General features: G+C 36.1%; 1 protein-coding gene across 1 annotated transcript in view; it reads right to left on the bottom strand.

Moving 5' to 3' along the window:
- LAMA1 (laminin subunit alpha 1) overlaps positions 1–22,418 on the bottom strand; it is a 111,646-nt gene that overhangs the window by 20,129 nt on the left and 69,099 nt on the right. Inside the window, exons 30-49 of the mRNA XM_056331447.1 lie at positions 22,088–22,209; positions 21,095–21,181; positions 20,642–20,835; positions 19,502–19,644; positions 16,554–16,652; positions 15,476–15,587; positions 15,154–15,316; positions 12,661–12,871; positions 12,302–12,418; positions 12,045–12,208; positions 10,919–11,057; positions 9,592–9,685; positions 8,214–8,330; positions 6,107–6,286; positions 5,632–5,786; positions 3,780–3,923; positions 2,832–2,965; positions 2,519–2,669; positions 1,874–1,998; positions 735–885 (exon numbers count right to left, since the gene is read on the bottom strand). Coding sequence (XP_056187422.1) covers positions 735–885; positions 1,874–1,998; positions 2,519–2,669; positions 2,832–2,965; positions 3,780–3,923; positions 5,632–5,786; positions 6,107–6,286; positions 8,214–8,330; positions 9,592–9,685; positions 10,919–11,057; positions 12,045–12,208; positions 12,302–12,418; positions 12,661–12,871; positions 15,154–15,316; positions 15,476–15,587; positions 16,554–16,652; positions 19,502–19,644; positions 20,642–20,835; positions 21,095–21,181; positions 22,088–22,209 — 2,802 coding nt within the window. The remainder of the gene's footprint in view (positions 1–734; positions 886–1,873; positions 1,999–2,518; positions 2,670–2,831; positions 2,966–3,779; positions 3,924–5,631; positions 5,787–6,106; positions 6,287–8,213; positions 8,331–9,591; positions 9,686–10,918; positions 11,058–12,044; positions 12,209–12,301; positions 12,419–12,660; positions 12,872–15,153; positions 15,317–15,475; positions 15,588–16,553; positions 16,653–19,501; positions 19,645–20,641; positions 20,836–21,094; positions 21,182–22,087; positions 22,210–22,418) is intronic.

Here is a 22,418-nt window from a genome sequence, read left to right on the forward strand (position 1 = left end):
AGCTTTTTTAAACAGTAAAAAACACTTTTTGAATTCTATTAAAAGTGCCCCCTCTGCATTGCAAAACTTAAGTCAGATATCATTGTCCAATGTATTCAGGCAGTGAGTACATAACAAAGCAAATGAATAATGCAGTGATTCTGAAACAACCCTACCTAAACAAAGCTTCATCCTCCTTCAGGAAAAGAAAACCACCAGCTATGTGGTAAACTGCATAACATGACAATGAAGGTCTGGAGATGGGTCTAGGTTATATTGCTGTTTCAGGGAGTTTTATTTTATTTATTTAAGTTTACTCAATTCCCATCTTATGGATTTAAATCAATATGCCTGTGCAATATTATAGTGTCCTTCAGCAAACTCAGTTCCAAAAGTTTTTACATTCTGCAAAGGTTCCTCCAATTGAACTAGTTCGTTTTTCCTATCATTTCTTTTTCTTGCCTTTAATTAAAAAAAATCATTAATTTTAGTCTAGAATTAAAACAAATTATGGAGAATTCTTTTCATTGCTTAATTTTGCCATTAATATATGTGAATATTTGCTCTAAAGAGTTATCTCTAGGATTCCTGTCTTTACTCCTTTGGTTTATATCACAGTGATATATAATCACATTGATAATCTATACAAACATAATAACTTGTTTTAATATGCATAAGCAAAAAATAACACAAGAAACCATCAAGTGATCTAAATATCGTTTTTGACAGCTTAAGAATCTGATCCATTTTCTTACAGTGCCATTTGAAGCAAGATATAGAAGAAGCCCATTAGGTGAAAAGGTACTGAAAAATATTATTATCTGAGTCACTGTTGAGCGGAGTGCCTTCTCCACAACGGAGTATCCACTGCCATCAAAATGGAATGAAGTGTCTTCATCTTGTGGGCTATGAAATCAGAAAACAGAGTTTAAAATTTTAAGATAAATAATGAAGATTTGTATTTTTCCAGTAATTTTAATATAAAATACAAGCAAAGTTAGATCAGTTGGTGCAGCCCCTAGGCTGTATGACCAGAAAGTTTGGAAAGACTTGGATCTTGATGTTGTGAATAACTGAAGGATTCCAGCCAAAGGCCACTTTCACTATAGAATCTTACAACACATGATTTAGCCACAGCAAGATTGTATACGAGATAAAAAACGTTCTTCCTTGATGTATGAAAAAAACCAAAAAATTCTTAAGTGAAAAATAACTGGTACACTGTGCATCCTCTTATTTAAAACATGTCATCCATATATCAAAATGCTTTGCATCATTGCACTTAAATGTTCTATTAGCCCCTTTTCCTGCAATAGACTTGTAAAAAATATCTCATACAATCAAGCAGCACCCTCTGCTGTTCAGACAAGAAAATTCCGCAAAAGGGAATATGGTCAAGTATATTTCTTTTCAATTCCTCAAACATAAAAATAGTGCAGTCTGCAATCCCCTTTCGCAACAATTACAAGAACGGTAGCAAGCTCAGTGGCTACAGTTTTGTGACAGGGTTTTTGTTTTGTTTTGGTTTTTTTTACGAGTGCTTCACACTGCTTCTTATCCTAGAAAAAAATGAATTGTCTTGCTGGAAATTACTGGAAAGCAAACATTCCGAACTAGTTTGGTTCACTGGCAGTCCCTACTTTCAGTACACAAAACAGACCACAGCAATAGAACTCAACTAAGAGAGTGATTATTAAGTGATATAATTCCATACAATTAGATTATTTGACACCAGTGGCACATTTAGATTAGTATGTTCTGAACTGTAAGTTAATGATCAATGAAATGCTGCAATTTGTCTTGAGTTTGTTATTTTTAGCTGACACAGAAATATTTATTACAGATGTAAGTTAGTCTAAATGTGTTACAAAAAAAAGAGAGTGAGAAAAAATACCTTCCAAAACAGCCATTACACTTGCCCTCTCTTTCCATGTAGTTCCAAAGACCAATAGATTTGCCATTCAGGGATGCCTCTCCCATGCACCCTTTGAAATGGGTCACCTTAACAGCCGGCGATTTCTATGACAAGAAATACTTCATGAATACAATTAACGTTAAGCACTCTGAAAATTATGCAGCCAAATTTTTGTTTGGTGCATTCCTTGAACTTGAACTTTGTAAGATATAAATCATAATAAAAGAAAAACATGTTTTAGCATAACTATTAACAATTATCATTTAAATCATAATAGATTAGATTTCTAGCAAATAAAAAAGTAAACTAACTATGTCCTTGACCTACTTACATGCCTCATGGCATGAAAGACCCATGGAAGATGAAAACAAAAAATAAATGCATTGTGTAAAGTCTGTGCAACATGCATGCACACACAGCCTGTCCTGGTTAACACTTGATGCAAAAATTCCCAGAGAACATGTAATTACTTCAGGATACTAGAACACCCTTATTGCATCTCCGCTTTATGTTCAGAGCACCTGAACATTTCTTGATGAAATAACCAATTCACGCAATTATTTCTATATGAAAAGTCTGTCTTAAACATAACAAATCTTACAGAATGCTCAACTCAGAATTTACCTTGATTTGTCCTCCAAGTCCTCCGATAAATACTAGGGTTGATTTGTTAACATCCAGTATGCTGGCTGTCCCTGGAGAGGTTGCAGATTTAGGTGAAGGTTTCTGATTGGAGTTCATTTCCTCTATGCTGATTGTACCTGTTTTTCCAAACCTGCCAAGTACAATACAAATACTAATAAATAGTTTTAGAAATCACCAAGCTTAATCAACACATGCTCTTGGATTCTCTTGTTAAGCACAAGAAAAATGTTGTCACTGGAAAACTCAGAAGATGGTTTGTGTAAAACATTTATGCCATTCTCATTTTAATTACCTGGTTACATGTATTCTGTGCCATTTGTTGTTGTCAATTTGAAAATCAGGGTATTCCACTCTTGCTGATCCAGAGCCCAAATCCCAAAGAAGAGCTACCTTACCACGTCGCATCTCCACCGCAAGGAAGTCTGTCTGAAAAATAGCAGGGCTTACTCCAGTGCATGGCATCAAACGTCTAGTTCCTGGTTTGTGTACTTTTAACATGTGACATTGAGAAAGTTCTTCCAGATGCATGTCCCTGCATCCCATAATGTGGGAGATGGATTTTAGCAAAATGAGGCCCAGTAAGTTAATAATTTTTACTTTTAATGAAACAAAAATACTCCGCTTATATACAAGTAGGTGAATGTTTTCTTTATAGATACAGAAAAACGTGATGTACACATACATCCAGACATAGAGAAAAACGCACTTCTGAGTGCATGTGAAGTGACCAACCAGTCTGTGAAAAAGTACTATCACATGACAGCATGCCACAAGGAGCTAATAGCTGTGCATTTATTAGGATTAGAGGGAATGAAGAGGAAGGCGATGTGGCAGGGAGCCATCATGTTCCTTTTCAAGTGGGTGGATGCAGCATGCTCATGAGGGCCAAATTCAAGTACCTTCTCTGTGATACCAGGCAAATTATACTCCAACATGCTACATGAAAGCATAACATAGAGTATTACACTCCATGAGATTAACACACACCATGGGAAAAGGAAGGGGGAGTTTCATGACATGGTCAAGAAATAATGCTAAGGAATCAGGTGCTTTTATTTTCTACATTTGAGGATCCTTAGAATCATCTAAGACAAAAATATTCCCACCTCTAGTGAACACATTTGTCTGCAAGAGGCCTCACTTGGATACTTAGTTGAAGGCAAGTAGGAAAAAAAAAATATATGGTCATTTTAAACATTTGACTACAATCACCTTCAGTAAATATACGCCAGAAACATACCTTTCCATTGCTACCCAGGTAGAAAAGGAGGTTATCTGGTTCAGCAGTTTTCACATTGAGTGTTAAGGTGTTATAATTCATAGATGAAATTTGGGGTTGGTAGGCACGAATGCAATCTCTGTCTGCTGATACTGCAACTTTAATCTGAGGAGGAAAGGAGGAAACGGAATCTAAACAAGTCTCAGTGTACACAGTACATTCTTGTGGAATATATACTTCTGACCAACAAATGCAAGCCATTTGCTGAGATACTTTCAGGCTGCCTGGGTTAGATCTTATCAACCTCCTTGTTATCTATCACTTAACACAGAGATTCTCAACTACAAAAGAATGAAATCTGTCACAATTCATTAATTCAATTAGGAGATTGGAAGCCAGTATATTAAACTATTCCAATACCACAGAAAATAATAATAAAGCTTGAGTTAGAACCCATATACCAGTAAAACCCACTGTAATAATATCAGAAAATCAAGACATACAAATTCAAAACCTTTAAAAATAAAAAAAAGAGAAACAATTTCTAGTCTATGTTGAGAGAAAAAAAAATACAAAATTAAAAAAAATATGTAAAAGGCAGACAGTCTGCAATAATTCTGGTAATTTCAAAGTTTTATAACAGTTTATAAGACTATTCAAAAAATACATTTGTGAATACAAGTTAAACTTTCTTAAGATCAAGTAGAGAAATTCCTATTCCTGTTGTCATACTAACTCCTTTGAACACTCTATAGCATACTGATAGGACATTGATTCAGGCTAAATGCAGCCAAACTCCAAGCATCTTAGGGGTGTAATGACAGAAACCCCATTTTAATAACAGAAAAGCCTTAACTTCATCAACTTCATTAAATATGCTTGTAACAACTAAATACATAAAGCACATGTGTGCCTACGCACAGGGACACAGATGTATAGTTTCTCTCCTCCAGTAAAAGTTTAGAAAGCAACAGAACAAACTCTCAAAACTGGAAAAGGGCATTTTGCTAATACTTTCTCTTCACCCTGCCAGGAACTTCTGTTGTTTATGACATTTCAGAAAATACTACTCCCTCTTTTCTGCAGTGGATTCATTAAGGTTCAGTACACTGATAGAGAAGCAATAATAGTATAATCAAAGAGATGTGCAGAACAAACTGAAAGCTGTTTTATTTTTTAAAACAAAACCTCCTTAAACCTTACAATAGCATACCCATAGTAAAGGCAAAGTAATTGAATATTCCCCTCATAGTTTAACGAGGTCCATAGTACAGCCGATTCACTGCTGTTGCCTTTAAGGGGGGGAGCAGAGATTTAAAACCAAACATATTGTTTGTCTTAAGGTATTCTGGATGTATTGCAGCTTCTTGCAAAGAGTAACATATGGACATGGCAGAGCATAGATGGCAAATTTATTGATAGGCTCAACACTCTTGCTAAAAAAATTCTGATATTTGGTGTTAAATGGGGGGACCCCACATCAATCTCTACAATAAACTCAGAAATTAACATCTTGTCCTAAAAAGAATGGCACCACCGTCCCCTCACTTGCCTTCTCACCAAAATATCTCTGTGATTGCTTTCTGACATACTGCATTTCATTATTTTTATAAGAAACAAAAAGAAATAGTAAATAAATGTTTGCCTTGCTGTTCTGACAAACTCACAAACGCAATAAGAAACTTGACACTAAAACCATAAAATGTACCAACAGCCCTGCCAGTATGATTTTAGCATCAGTCAGTGCTCTTGGGCTTTAGTGTGACCCTGGAACAACCATGTACTTTGACGGTAAATTTTAGGTTCTATCTCAAAGAACTTCCCTGCTAAAAGTGAAAGTGAACCCAGTTACGTCTGGGATGATGGAACTCACAGATGCTGCCTGCTTGCGGGCCTGACTGATGAGTTCTTTAATTTCAGACAGGTTTCTGTTCAGGTTCTCCTCCAGCATTTTCAAAGGTTTCAGCCTATCCAATAAAAGACTTGCTTGTGCTTCAACTTCTTTAACTTGTTTTTCAGCTGTGATTGCTGCCAAAATGTAAACAAAATGTTGAGGCAGGTTGAAAGAGAAATTCACCTTTTGTTGCTAAAATACTTAGCCAAGGTGGCCTGTTTCTGATCACTTTGTGATCAACTTTAAACATCAGTAAGGGATATGCATACTTAAGGGTATCCCATGTGACTTCTCTAGTTACTTCTCTAGTCTTTTTAAAAGTTAGCACATTTTTATTATATTAGGAAGAAAATTCCAGTCCATCAGACTCATATTTAATCCTATTAAAATTGAATATTAGTACTGCTTCTGTAAGCAGTGACATTTCTAAAGAGTAACGAAGCAGCAAACTTACCAGCTTTTGATGAATCAGTTATAAGTTCACTAGTTTTTCTCAATGTGTCATTAACATGAGACAATGTAGAAGTATTCAGCAGCTTTTGACTAAAATCCCCGAAGTGACTTAAACCCACCAGAGCACTGGTGTTTGCAGACACAGCCAGCTCTTCCACTTCAAGCATGTACTTCCTTGTATCTGAAACACAGTACCCAAGTTAAAAAAGTTCACAGCTTTCATACATACTTGTGAGTAATAAACACCTGGCTTCATAACAATGCAGTTACAAACACAGTCAAAGCTCTAAAAGTGCTGTCAGTTCCATTTCTTTCATAGTAAGGGTTATAGTTTTGTTTGTATTCTTCAGGCTGAGGGGAACTCCAAACCAAGACCTACTGTGATCTAACTTTGCTTTAACTGTTGAATATGCCTAGCTTACAGAGTGCAAAGTTTGCCTTCTGTGAAATGGAGAATGCCATGAGGCTGATACAACTCCTCTTGCCCAGTTATTAAGTTGGAAAATGGCCACGGCTATGGTCCTGAGCAAAAAACATGCTAAATGTTCCCAAGCTGGTGATACAAATATGGGTATAACCACAGATGTAGTTACATTTGTTGATAAGCACGCACACAGAGGTATATAACAATAAAATATATTACACACATATAATTAGATTTGCAGTAATTTTAACTTGAAACTAAGCTTGTCAGTTTAGATTTTCAAGTCTTTTGATCAAAAGACTTGATTAAGCCAAGTTCTGAATTCTAGGACAAATTACATACTTTTCATGGCCAGCTCTGAATACAATACAGATACAGAATGCAGTGATGAGGAACTTGATTCTGCCTATCCCAAATGGAAGATTTTAAATGAATAAATCAGGCTCATAGTGTTTAAGCTCCAGGCATGAGTGTTGGTACCCAGAGTCACTAGTCTGAGACTTTTGAATGATGCAGAAAGCTAGTGAGGCAGGCCTATTACACCCTTTGCTTTGGGCTGCAATCACTTAGTGTCAGCCTGTCCCTTACACCCCCTCTGTGCCCAGAATAGTGGGAAGATGCTGCAGCTGGCACAAAAGGCCTGATTTAGACCTGAAGGGATCCTTCTTCACCAGCAGTACTGTATAGAGAGGGCAATGCCACCACAAGTCTCTGCCCAGGGGGAGGGGGGGGAAAAAAAAAGAAAAAAAAAAAAAAAAAAAGAGAAAACTCCAAGAATGTAACAGCAAAACTGAAATAAAACAATGACAAGCTGTGAGTTAAGGATAACAGTCCTATGGTTTTGATAATGCCTTAATTTTCAATATGTAGCTTTACGTTAGATAGCATCCTGCAACTAATATGAAGCGTAACTTTATCACTAATACCACCCTTCAGTGTGAGTTAAGAGCCAGAGCTGTAAGACAGGTATTTTAAAGCTTTGGACTTAGTATTCCAATCTGGACATACAGTACAACCTAACAACCCTGACAGGAGGTCTTTATGTGTGTTCTTCTACCTTAAAAAAGAACATTATTAAGGTTTGCAAAGTATTTCAGACCCTCTTATCCACAACTCCAAAGACATTTTCTCTAGCAGTTTCCATGAAATGTAGGTCTTGCCTTTATCCAAACTAGTGACTTTTTCTTTAAAGGGAATTCTTTTATTTTGAAAAAGCACAGAAGAATGCTTTAATTGGTTAAATGAAATCAGCATTTACAAGAAGAAAACATTTAGATGCACATGATAAGATTCACAGCGCAGCATAAACAAATTTGAAACAAGCTATCAAAAGCAAGCAGATCCTCACGGTTCCATATATAAGTTTCTGTCCACATGGAATTAAATATATTAGGACTTCACACTCTCCTCATGAGTTGTAGTTATATTGCTTTCAGAGCAACTCCTGATTTATTTACGCAGTGTGAAATAGAGATCAGACTACAAACCTTATGTGATAACCCAGTTATGTTTTCATCTGCTTACTAAAAAAAATTGGAAAATATTCCTTGTAAGGGAAGAGGCTAAATGAGTCTTCAGTATAGTTTATTACCAGGTCTCTGCAGTCAGACAATGAACAGGATTGTATTATGATTGCACTTGACGCTTCTGTAATAAGGAGAATGCCAATATAAATTTCACTTACCATTAGGCAATGCTCTTAGTTTCAGCAGGGAATCATTAAGCTGGTTGACAATTTTATGAGTACTTTCCTGAATCTTTTCTACCTTTTTGTTCAACCCATTCAATCCAAATAAAAGGCCTGTTGGAAGAAATAACTGTGATTTTTCTATGCATAAACAAATGCTATACAACCCACACAAATTCTCTGTATAGGCCTAGCAAGCATTCACTTATTTAATCAATGGAAATTTTTTTGCTTTTTTCAACAGAAGGAGCATTTTACAAATAGGAATGCAAAATGAATGCACAGATAAGCTCCTGTGGGCACTGTTCCATTCAAAATTATCCTTTCTGGCCAATTCCATCAAGCAGAATTGGTAGAAGCATAGTTGAGAAAAGGCTTTAAATTAAAACGATTCCACGATTGTGAATCTGAGAACTCTTAAAATTTTTATGTTTTTCACTTTTTGTGATATCTGACAAGAGCAAAAAAAGTACTTTACTTTTATATATTTGTGACCTGTTTGCAGAATCCTCTCACTAGAAATAAAAATACGTAGAACAGAAGGAACAAAAAAAGGATGCATTCTGTCCATTTGAATTACATAAAAAGTATACATATTTGTAAAGCCATTGATATTAAAAGCAAAGACTATTTTAGAGTTACAGTTTATCTCTGTGAAACATTCACTTTCTGTCCAATTTTGTCCAATGTTTCCCTTAGGGCCAGCCTCTGCTCCTACACAAAGTCTGCATTCCAAATGCTTTTGAATTTCCATGGCACAGACTTCAGTGCCTTGCTGGTATCTTTGGAGTAATTAAAAAACAAAAGGACTTTGGAATTTGTAGAGGAACTGTGAGCCAAAAGACAATTTATACAGACAAAAAAAGCTCAGCTTGTCACTGTATTTCAGCTGTGTAGGAAGAGCAAGTAAAAATTATTATAGTTTAAATATGTCATCCTACATATTTGTGCAATCCATGATTTATTAGATAAAATTCAATGAATGGATTTCTTCAAGAATTATGTTTTTCCTTTTTCTACTGCACAATCTCTAATGGTTTAATTCATAAAATTTGGAAAAATAGCCATTTAAAAAAAGCCTTGCTTGGAGGTAAGTGAGGTATTACAGGGAAGACCGGTTTTTTACATGTTTACAGAGAAAAACTGTATTCTTACCCAAAAAAGTAAAATACTACATGACTCCATAACACATTAATTTTAACTGTATGAAAATATGTATAAGAATCATATATAGTAATATGAGATATTTTACCTTAGCCTACGCTCATTTAAAAAAACCATGAAACCCCCCCCACATTGGGGAAAAAAAACCCACTCACAGAACAGGATATAGAAAAAGAAACAGAAGCAGAAATGTGAACTCTAAAGAACTGACCATCACTTTTCTTCTTCAGATTTTTAGCTTCATTCTGAAATTTAGAGCTAAGCAGTAGAGTTTCTTTTCCAAGAAGACTGAGAGAATCCTCTGGCTGAAAAACAGGTTATCAGTTGCCACTTATGAAAAACAGAAATTCAATTAAAAGCATTTAAGTGTCTGTGGATGTCTATTTCCAGTTACTGAACATTCTTGGTTATTTATGAGAAATTCTACTTATTACTTTATTAAGCATCAATTAAAAAAATATACAAGCTGCCATCACTTGTCCAAGAATGTGACATTGAATCTCTTTGTGAATTAGTGAAAAAAGGTGACTGCGATTCAAAACTTAACAAATTCTAGTTTAAACACTGTTACTGATTCAATGTTGCCTTTTGAAACATCAGTAATTCTAGTTCCAGGCTTAAGACAAAAATCCCAGCAGTGAGCACTTTAAAATGAGGTATCACAAGCTCCCAGTCTTGAAGTGTTCCTTTGATCCATTTCTCTAACTGGAAAATCCAGAAAAGTACCTTGAAGGATTCATGCTGTACAAAGCTTTAATAAGACACAGACAGCGCTATAAAATAACATACAAGCTGACAAAACAATGCCAATTATTTTGATTGCTGTCATGTAAATATATTGTCACATATTTGTTTCTCCAGGCATAACGTGTGTGACACTTGTAAAACATAGCCTATTCCTCCCTACAATCAGGAAAAGCAGAAAAAAATAAAAGGGGGGGAAATAAAATAATATGATAGTAGTAAGGTCAGCCTGGTAATTCATACGGTCTTTTTAATCTACTGTTTCAATAACAACCCAATAATCTTGCAAGGCAGATGTATGGCAGATGAGACATAAACACACATTTGGTTATGAAATGTCCTTGACTAAGCAAAATAGTTGTATTTGGGAACAACTAGATTGAAATGGAAGATGGATAGGTCAAATGAGATACCTGAATAATTCCAAAGGTGGAAGGGAGTGCCAGAGGTTTGGGAACTTAAGTTCTACATGAATGCATGTCAGATGACCGATACAGAATCAAGTTCAGTCCAGCTAACCATGTATTGGACATTAAAAAAAAAAAAAATTAAAAAAATAGCTAAATGGCACTGTGGCAGAGTGAAAAGCAAGGTAAACAGAACATGAAATCTGGTACCATTAGTACCTTGGAGTACAGATTCAGGATACTGTATATACTAGTTGGTAGGACAGGCTGCCATACATGCGTCCATCAAGAAGACTCACATTTCAGCAAGTGTAAAAATAATTAGAACAAAGTTTCCAAAATGAGAAAGAGAAAGACATTAAATAAAATACTAATATTGATACTTACTAAATCCAAGGGGCCATTCATAAGTCTAGATGCATCATCTGCCAAACTCTCTGTTCTTTCAATCACACTTCTAACACTGGAGTGGGTGTAGACAGCAGCAGTTGTGTTCAGAGTCACATTTCTTACTTTAGAGAGGCCACTAAATAGAGAATTAAAAAGTAATTCTGTTTTCATGAGAATATCTTAATCAAGCACTAAGTTCCATATCTTCAGTTACAACATGCACATCTTTCTAGAATACTTGATGCACTCTGAAAAAATGAGCACACCTCGTCGTATATTGCGTAAGGGGCTTTAAGTTCATTGTTGTGAACTAAAAAAAATCTGTTCAAAGATGGTTTAAACCTATTTTATTCTACTTTGTACTTTGTTCCTTGTTATTCTCGTTTGCTCCTTTTCATCTATTTTTTTTTCTATTTTGTTCCTTTTTGTTTATGGTCAATTTTTCAATTTAGTTGCTCAGTGTTATTCAGAGCAAAATTTCCTGTTCTGAAACTTAAATATGTAAGTTTTCCAGTCTGATTTGATCTAACTTTTAACACATATCTACTGACTTTAAAAGACAAAACAGCAAGAATCCTAGAAGGATTCCTGGGACAGAAGATTAATTTCCATTGAATTAACAGGAACGACTTCCCAACTTCCAAATTCTAGGAGTGCATTTGAGATGGCAACCCACTTGTTTCTGCAAGATGTTTTGAAAGCAACAATAATGGAGGCATAGTAGGAATAGCTTCTTGATGAGATTCAGAGATATATTGTCAAGAAGTACTCATAAACAGACAAGAAGCTTTTCAAACCATACCGTGATATACTCACTGGACATTTAATAATTCCTTAGTTACTGTGTAAATCAGCCATATGAAATGTGAGACTAATCAACCCCCTCCATATCATTTAATAAAGGAACACTGCACTAAAAGTAAAGAGCACTTGAAATGGGGAATAAAAATTGATCATAGACTTATAGAATAGTTTGGGTTGGAAGGGACCTTTAAAGATCATCTAATCCAACAGCACTGCCATGGGCACAGAATTCCTTTAGAGGATTAAGCTACTACCTATTTAAATTAATTCTGACACTACCGTAGATCTTTCCCAATTTTGTATTTCTTGAGTTTATCACCTCTCTAGTGCATCTGCAAGTCTTTGGAACTGAGTGGCGTGGTCCTCGGCTCTGTATACCAGGTCAAGCACTCCTCTCACAGACATCTGCATCACCAGCTCATCCACGTGGTGTCGCAATTTGGTGCTCCATAGGACTAACCCATCCTGGTGGACTTCCAGGTTCTGCACAACGAAATGTTTTCCTCTTTTTTTTTTTTTTCAATACCAAAACATACCTGTTAGTATCAAAGAGGATGTTCAAACTTAAGAACTTACAGATGTAGAGTTCTTTACATCTTGGGCAAGAGCAGCAGCAGCATTCACTAGGACCTTCCCTTCTTTAATGAGCATGGCTGAGACTTCTTCAGCTTCCTTTATATGTAGCTTTTTGTCCTATAGCATAAATCATGTGTTTTACAGTAGTCTGTAAAGTCAGCTAGTGCAGATGAGTTCACATAACACACAATCATTTTTTGATTTTCAAGCAGTGGTCTGGTTTCCTTTGAGTTTCTAAGGTATCATATATATTAACATGTTTAAACATGTACAATTTTATTAAAGTCTAAAAAGCAGCTTTCAAGCACAATTTCATATTCGATATTTCTTATGCAACAGCACTGATTGTCCAGTCTTACATTTAACTCTGCCAGGTTGCTAGAGATAAGAGGAAACAAGCGATTGGTCTCATTGATGTTAGCAAGCGCCTCATTCACCAGGTCCTGGGCATCCTGCAGTCTGCTGTTGTGCTTTGATAAGAGCTGGTTTGCATCATTTTTTAGTTCAGCAAGCTCCTGCTGGGGTTTAAGATACACTTTCTGAACCTGGATCAACAAATTTTCTGCAGCTCTGACAAAGAGAGGAACCATAAAATAAACAAACAGTGAAGGATAAACTTAGGCATAGATTTCTTGAGGAGAAAATGGGGTCATGTGAAATTAATTAAAATGCACCTTCTTACAAAAGTCTACAATTTTTTCTACAATAGCACAGATACACATGGTAACTTAGTTACTCAACTAACAAAAAGATGACTGCTTGGGGGAGAGGGCAAAAATACAGTTCATAAACTCTGTAGGTGGTGACTAGAGGGGAAAGATGTTAGTATAAATCACATTTGCTTAGACTTAATTTGGGACATCCCCCACATCAAAATCTCTGTGAAACATTCCTCTGGGACTGCTCTAAATCTTAATTGTAGTGATTCATATTTTGAATGTAGGATCAAAACATCAGTTATGAGGACTGACACAAGTAACCAGAACTGAAAGACATATACCCAAGAGTCCTGAAAAGTTTCGATATCAAATGAAAATAAATAGCCTCATAAAAATGAACACTGAAATGAGCAATCTCTTATCTTTTTTTAATCAGTAACAGCCATTATCTGGGAAATATCAAATACTCCCAATTCTGTCAGCTGTTAATAGCTTCAGCTGTTCTATTTGGGAGTATTTGCATCCTCATTTGAACACTTTCCAATACAGAGGGAATTAAAATGAAAATGATCCTGAAAGTCTGTTTCCTTTTTTCTCTTCATTTCAGTACATACACTGCACACTGCAGCTCCTGTAATGATACTCGCACATAAATGTTTGTCCCTTTTAATCTGATTTCAAATCATATAGATCTTTAGCCAAAGCAAAAAAAACCATAGTTTATTTCACAATTATACATAGCAAAACACATTCCATCTTTCTTTTTGAATAGCAGATGTGCATTTGCATGTACTTTCTAAATCTACTAACTCAGAGTTCTTATACCCAGAAGCCACAGCCTTAAAGAAGTTAAAAGAACGAAAGTATTTCACAAGACAGTAATGGCTTCCATTTTAGTGTAAAGTAAAAAAGTTATATTCCAAATTGTTCTGGAATTTTGCTTTACATGGCAAATGTGTGGAGACCTAAAGTTATGAATGTTGCTCACAATGTCCACTGTGAACCCTGTGGTAACTTCTGCTCTCTGAAAAATGGACTGGCAAGCCGTGTATTTAAATCACGTATGAATTTACAGCTGCATTGCATGTTAAATTCTGCAGACAAAACAATCTTATAAATCTTACTAACTCTCTTCTTCAATCTGTCAAAGGACATTTATCAGAGAACTTTCAGAAATTTCAACAGAGCCTATAATTGAAAAAGTTAATTTACAAATATAACCTTATATAACAGTGAAAAGGCTGATGTTGAAAGTCAGAACATTCTGCTGCTATGCAACAGGACATTTTAAGACATTTTTGTAAGTGCAAAAAAAGCTACTTGAAGTTCTTCATAAATATAGAATAAAAGGTGCATTTCTAGTCCATTTTCATGTCCATTTAGCTTCAATACAATTTAATATTCACCACAAGGACAAGCACAGGAGACTGTTGAACAAAATCAGACATGCTACAACACAAATATCCTATTGTGCCTAATCCAAAACACTTAATAAAGAAATTGAAATTCTCAGAAATATTCCACTCTGGCCTAAAACTTTGTTGCCTTAAAGCCAATGTTAACATCCTTACAGCTTTTGGTGGGCTAGAGCAATACTTAGTATTTCTGAAGCTGGAACAAATATTTTGCTGACTGTTGGAACAGTCAATGTTTCTTATTGCAAAGTCTTGCAATAAGCACTACTAATGAATATAAAAGCCATTTTAAAGTAGCCTTTGACTGGGAACAAATCAAGACAACAAAATACAATCCTAAACAGTGACTCAGAATGCTGGAACAAATGCCTTGGTTTCATTTGCAAATCTATGTGATACATAGTTCAGTTACAGTAAACTGTCATGTCCTTCAGCAGACCTAACACATCCTGGTCTTGCAATTGACTGAGACAGTTCCTAGCCAAAAACAACAAGAAGATGTGTATTAGGGCCAGATCTGAAACAAACTGAAATCAGTGTGTCTTTTCACTTATTGCAAGGGAATTTTGTATCACATCCAAATGAACAGGCTTTGGCTGTATTAGTATCACATGGAATGCCCAAGTATCTTCAAATCACATAACTCCAAATTCAGAGTTCATATAGCTCTACTTGGGCTAGTTATCCATCACACTGCCTCTTATTAAGGCACAATTTTCTCCAGATATGTCTCCAAAAAGCAGTATTGCTAATAAAGTTTTCAGTAGAACAGGCTTACTTTAGGATTTGGGTAGCATCATTGTGGTGTTGAACAAAACCTCTCTTGCGCAATGCATCCAAAAGGGCAGAAATATCATCCTGCAGACTCTGAGATGTAGCATTTGACAGCGGGAGATCCAGCCCCAGCGTTTCATTTAGTGACATAGCAACTTCAGCAAGCACTAAGTAGGAGAGTAAAAAATTCAGTCATATCACTAAAAAAAAAGAATATACATGAACCCCCTCTGCAGCACTTTCCACGTAAATATTTCTTTAAGAGTTGTGAAGTAAATACCCTCTAAATTCTGTAAAGAAGTGGAAATATCTTAAAAGCAGGATACCTTTGATAGTTGTATGTACTGTGTCAATAAATCCAGTCAGTTCTTGACTTTTATTCCTGGTTTCCTGAGTCATTCTGTTAAGCTGCCGAGCTTTTTTCAAAAATCTAGATGACTAGAATAAAATCAGAGAAAATCTTTGACTTCTCCTAAACCACTGATTGATTCATTACACATTTATCTATGCTTTTTACACTTTTTCCCAATATTGTGAATACTTTGTGAGAGGAAACAGTAGGTTTTGATAAGGTAGACCTAGCTGATTCATAAATCTCTGATGCTTCCATGCTTCCAGATGCCTTAATTACGTTGCAAGTTCCAGCCCCTGATGTCAGTGAAGTATTGTGTTGTGTCATCAATTATTTTCATAATCAAGAAGATCATAATTACCAAAGCAAACGTTACTTTTTTTTAATTTTCTTTTTTTTTTTTCCTTAGCTACAACTAATGTATCTTAAGAAAATCACTTTTCTGGATACATCACTATTAGCAATAACACCACTGTTAGCACAAGCACCTACTTAATTACATATACATGGTCAGAAAATTATAGGTCAGCAAATGAGGTCTAATGGGTGAAGTACTATCGCCAATTTTCTACCTACAGATTTTCTTGTGTAAAATTTAATAAAGAATACCGTCTACTTTTCATGTGGATTTTCAACAGATTTATTTATGCTGACATCTTTTTAAACACAATACTATAGATATCAAAGACTTCTTGGTGAATATTCAGCTATGACATAATTTTGATTAAGCTCCACATGTTAAAACATGCCAGAAGAATCTCCCTTTCTGCAGTTTTAGCACCTTAAATGATCACAGTATAAAAAGCTTCTGAACTTTAACAGAAACCATGTAAATCTCCTGCACAATACCATAAACCACTGTAGTTTGCAGAAGAATTCCACAGACCAATTAATCCCCCTCCTCAGAAAGACTACAGAATGGACTGAATTCTTTTATTGAATTCTATAGATTTAAAATAATTTGTAAACAGCTCTGTGGCATTTATGTACCATGCTATGAAATCTCAAAGGATTTCTCCAGAAGGGCTAAGAATAAAGAAGCCGACACCTACTTCTTCATGCAGCTGATCAATTCCTCCTGATAAACTCAGGAGACTTTCTTTTGCTGTAGCCAGTGAGTAAGCTGGGTCTTCTCTAGGAACTATAGACCCCTATAAGAAATAAGAAGAAACAGCACACTGGAATTTAAAGGCTTCATTGTGTGTCCAGAAAAATTCTGGGAAGAAAAGAATTATGCACACTATTTAAATAATTTATGTTTTAAATTACTGATTTGCAAAGCACATAAAATGACATAAAGTAATGACATACATACAGTTCACACAACCAAGTGTGTCATTTCTTTAAATAAGGAAACAAGGATCCAGCTATGTCATACTTTTAATCAAGTAATAAGAAAGCATAATTTCTACTTTCCTGATTCTCAGTTTTGCTACAGTCTGAGCTGCCCAAATAAGCTACTTTGAGAAGTTCCAAGGTCCACCAAATTAAATGCTTCCACCCAGTCCCAGCTGGTACTTTTTCAGCAGCTGGTCCTGTCAAAACAGCTGCATCTAGGGTATGTATGTGAGGATGACCCTGGAGAGCTCTGTGCTTCCATGTCAAAACCCAGTGCACAGCACTCAGGAGTTCAGGATTTTGGCCCTACAGACACAACAAGGTAACACAAGCAGCCCTGTGGATCCTCTCACCAGTATGAGAGACTAATACGCTGCATTTGGCTTCAAGGTCACCTCAGAACCCCTCTGTATGGCAATAAATAGGCCATTGTACCCAAGTGTATCATATCTGATACAATCAAGGCCTGCCACAGAATACCACTTTCCTAAAGATGCAAAAAAATTTAAGGCATCTCTTACAAAGAGACCAAGCTTGGAAAAGGTTATTTTTAGATTTCAGATGTTTCAGAGCCAACCATTGTAAATATTGTAAGTACCATTTTGCCCAACTTTTTAAACAAGTGATACACAGGATTATCCAACTGCCTTATGTCAAATGGAAATTTCCAAGTCTTTTCCTCAGCAAAAGGAAGAAATAAGTAAAAGACAAACAGAAGCTGAAGCTCTTGAGCCTTCTGAGATAAAGCACAGCATGGTTTCTTTAAAAGCCCAGTTCAAAAGCCCAGAATGGGAGAGCAAGTATGTCTAGGTATGTCAGGAGGAGTAAAACAGGAGGCTTTAACTAGAAAAACAGAACTCCTGAAGTCCTCAGATGGACTGAAGATGCAGAAGCAATGAGAAGTAGTTGATCTGATTTGGTAACTTTCCCATTATTGAAAGACCTGCACCTAATACACAGAAAAGAGGAAATACTTGATTTCCTGAGTCACCAAAATGAGGCAAAGACAGACAGTGTAGGGGGACAGCCCTTCAGGGAAGGTCTGTAATACGCATAAATAAAGTTAGGGATTTTCTGGCTTCCAGCTACAGTTACTTTGGTAGAAGGCAAAAGGCAAAGTAATCTTTGATTAGCCAGAAAGAGGGTAATGCTTGCAGAGAAAAATTACAAGACTACCAACTTACACTCAAGATTAAGTTGTTAAAGAATATTGTGGCCTTACATAAACAGAAATGACATCATAGTCACCAGAGGGTTTATATCAGTTTTTGCATCCTACTTCCAAGAGAGTGACAGCTGACATCGATTTGATTTTAATATAAAAAAATGTATGTACTAAAGAAGAAACTTAAACTGTTTTTATTTTTACATAAGATTTGACTTTGTTTTATAATAAAGTGATAAATAAAACCTACATATTGAATAATGTTTATAGTCCCAGAAGATGACACTCCTATACAAACACAAAACAATTGCAGAAAGCAAGTCCGTTCTATCCTTAAATTACGACAATAATTCAGTACGTTTATGCCTTATGACATAAAAGAGAAGCATAACTGAAGCTTTATAACTAAAAGGTTAGCAACTAAAACTAAAGGATAATAGTATCTCTGCTGAAGCATAAACATGTAATTTAATCAAGTTTGCCTCTAGATACTGTAATTATTAACATTTTGAAGTAGATTGATTGGAATTCAGTCTGCCTTGCATCCTAAATAGAAGACATTTTAATTCAAATTCTTAATTTGCCAAATTCAGCAGCACAAGAAGGGTCATGTTATTTTGGTTTTGTGATATGGTGGAATACAAAGAAGATTGCTTCGTTTCTTAGAGCTTGCCTTGCTTGACTTATTGCTCAGCAGACTCTTTATCAATAAATGTTCTTATTTTAGTGGTCACGAAGTAGGGAGGATTCTGTTTATCTCTGGCCTTGTGCAGAGACCACATGAACTTAATCCTCAGCTAAATTAATGGCATTCTAGAACCACAGAACATGGTATTTTGTGCTTTGTTTAAGGGGGAGAGGAGCTGGAAGGAAGGTTTGCCACAAGGAGCCCGAAGGTGTCCAACACTGAAACATTCTACCTGGCTTTTGCATCCTGAGGTGGAGGACAGAGTAAGGCACTTGGACTGCCACACAACCAAAAGGAGAGCAAACTGCTGCATCTCAGACACCCTGGCTAATGGAGAAGCAACCTACTACTCTAGGGGAGGACTCTAGGACAACAGCCTCCAGATCTATGCCTTGGCAGCTCTTTAGCAAAGGGGCCAAAAGGGAAAAGACCTGGCTTGTTGTTTCTATTTCACTACTGAAAATTATTTCCCTTGCTTTCAGTAGGTCTGGGCCAGTCTTAGGGATGCACGTAATACAGGTGAAGCACATTCCATAATCATAATGCTGGCTGAAAATTATATTCATCCATTTATTTAAATGCCAGTACAGCAAATGAAAAGAAAGAAATACAGACAGCTAAATAAGTTAAGGTATATTTTTCTCTATCAAACATAATGGTCTTAGTCTGGTGTCATTTACCCATAAACATATTACTCAAGTCATGAATTTCAGGAGCGCTTCTGTTAAATTACTGGCACACATGAGTGACTGCAAGTTTTGCTTTAAAGATGTGAGTAAGTATTTCTACTCTTTGTGCATTTATTTTACCTTCAGATGTTTTGTTGCATTCTCCAACTCTGACAATATTCCATAGGGCACACGGGCAACACCGGTGAGATTAATTGAAAGTATGGCCTTGTTGAGATTATCCAAATTGTTTAACAAAACTCCTGTGCAGTTGTCATCACAAGCTAAACAAATAATTTTAAGAGAAGGAAGCAAAATTAGTATTAAAAAGAAACCACCAAATACTAAAATTTATTTTGTTTTACAAAGTATGTGTCTTCACCTTTTGAGTTAAGAGTGATTAAGTATAATAATCTTGAGTATACAGATTCATAGTATTGCCCTCCCCTTCCTGCCCCAAGAGTGGATCTATTCCAAATATACTTCCCTTAGGTTAGCACACACTCAAGCCTTATTGATTCTGCTGGCTATTGAGCTGCTTGCTGTATTATAAGCTTATTGAGCCTATTTAGCTATATTGCTATAAATCCAGGGTGATACCACTGACACTCACTCAAACAGGTTAGGAAGACAGGAAATTCAAGCCTACAGTGGTGTAATTCCATTTATTCCTTGGGGTTGTTGGATTTTTTTACTTATACAAAGCAAAACCAGAGACCTAAATCCCAAATTATTGTAAAAGTAGATTACTGTACTTGCTGTGTCTTTCTGCTATCCACCCTCTCATAAGGAATTACACAACTAATTATTGGTGGAATATGACTATTTATAGGTGAAGAATGCCTACATACCTGGGATAACTCCAAAAGTATTATAGCAACCTCACATACAAAGGGTCAATGATGTAGGAATTCAGCATTTACAAATAAATAAAGGTATGCTACAGACTGCAAAAAATTATTAACATGATCTTTCCTTAAACTTGTCTGTAACACTAAATAAACCATTGTAAGGATTAACTGCTTGTCTGATGTTAAAACTACATGAAACTGTAGTTTCCTCTGTGTTCACAGAATGATTGAGGTTGGAAGGGACCTCTGAGATTACCTAGTCCAACGCCCCTTGTTTTACAGAGATATTAAGTTGTTAGGATTTCTTTCCTTTCATAGAAAGAATAAGTCCTGACATCACAAAAGCATTCAAGGAATAATCATGCAGACATAAACTTTACTGAAATCGACCAAAGACATTGAGAAAGTAAACATTTTTAAAACCACCTACAGACACACTCGTCTTCCACAAGAAGATGTCTCGGTTCACACTCCTCACAGAGCTGTCCTGTCACACCTTGCTTACAGAGGCACTGGCCAGTTGCATTATCACAATGAATATGAACAGAGCCGCTTGGATTGCATTGACACGGATGGCAGCTGCCACCAGAAAGCTGAGGGTCACCATAATAGCCAAGAGAGCACCTACACAGAGAGGAATGGGACACTGAACATCAGGGGTTATTCATCATGAAATTAGATGTTATATTTATGTTGGAGAATCACTAATACATTTTTAATTAATGGCTTAACAGTAACTAACTAATCACTCTAAGGCCTTGAGCACTCACTCATATATTTATTTATGAACACTGAATAATCTATTCCAAGTACAAATATAGATCATATTCATCAAACTGTCCTTGGGAGCTGGGGATAAACGTGGACATCATGTGTAACTCACCTTTCACAGTACTGGCCTTCATATCCTGGAAGACAAGCATCACAGTGGTAATCCTGAACACCTTTCAGGACACAAGTGGGACTAAAACTGGGGAGGAAGGATAAAGAAATGCCTGCTTGCACATAAACAGAAGATCATACAAAGACAGAGAACACCTTCAGCCACAGGTTAAATATTGTAAGCAACACCATCATCTGCTCAATCTGATGCAGTACTCTAGAGTTTGCACTTTAAATTATTCGTTTCATAAAAAGTTTGGTTTCCCAATATGACTCCATTACCATATGATATGCGAAACCACCTTATGGCCTTCCTTTTCAAAGATAAGGCAATGAAAAATGGATGCAGCATGATATGTTTATAGTATGTATCTAACTGAGACTTGCAAGAGAATATCAGAGTTGCTAGACTCTGGTTCAATTAACCAAAAGCAAGCAACAAATAGGCTTTTCAAGCTTCTGAAGAAAAAACAGCTAGCACTGTATTTTGATTTTCAAAATATAAAGTTAACTGTTCCCCTACCAAACAAACATGTATAAATGTCAAACAAAAGAGTACTTGTTCTTCCCCTAGGACTGATTGCATGAAAAGTTCCTGCATTGACTGGAGATGGCCTGAATCTTTGCAAATATAAAAGCAATGTTTTTTCAGATGAGGAAAGAGACCCACATTTGAAACTAAAGCATGTCCAAGAAACTCTACTTTGTTTTCCATAAAACATTCTATGTGGCTGACCTACTCTTAGAGAAAAAAATTGACTTATCTATCAGCTAATCTTTTTATCGTAAAACCTCAGAGTCATCACTAGCTATGAACAACTCAATTTAAGCTCCATTTACTTAAAATAGGTAGCTTTTAAATGTCTACAAATTAAGGACATCTACTGATAACTAACTCCTGTTGTCACAGCATGGGAGGAGTAGGAGGTGGGATATACAGTACAAGAAGTCCAGAACGTTAAAATATACATTGGATTTAATAAGTTCTGGTTACCTAACAGGGTTGGCTCTGGGACAGGCACAAAGAGAGCAGTCGTTCACAGATCCAGTAACTTCCCCATAGTAGCCCGGAGCACAAGCGCTGCAATAATCCCCAACTGTGTTATCTCTGCAGTTCTGATACACAAAAAAGAATTCAGACAGTTTAAAACAACAACAAACAACAAGAGGAACTTTATCTTCCCCCCAGTCAATAAATGTATACAGTTTCCAACAATCATCTCTCAATGTCACTACCCATTGGTCAGCATTCTCTGAGTGGAGGAACCTTCTATGCAAAAATAAGCAGAACACCAGCATATTTTCTCTTATTTGAATGCACCCTC

The sequence above is a fragment of the Falco biarmicus genome, chromosome 3, assembly GCF_023638135.1.
Source record: "Falco biarmicus isolate bFalBia1 chromosome 3, bFalBia1.pri, whole genome shotgun sequence".
In the NCBI taxonomy this organism is placed as follows: Eukaryota; Metazoa; Chordata; class Aves; order Falconiformes; family Falconidae; genus Falco; species Falco biarmicus.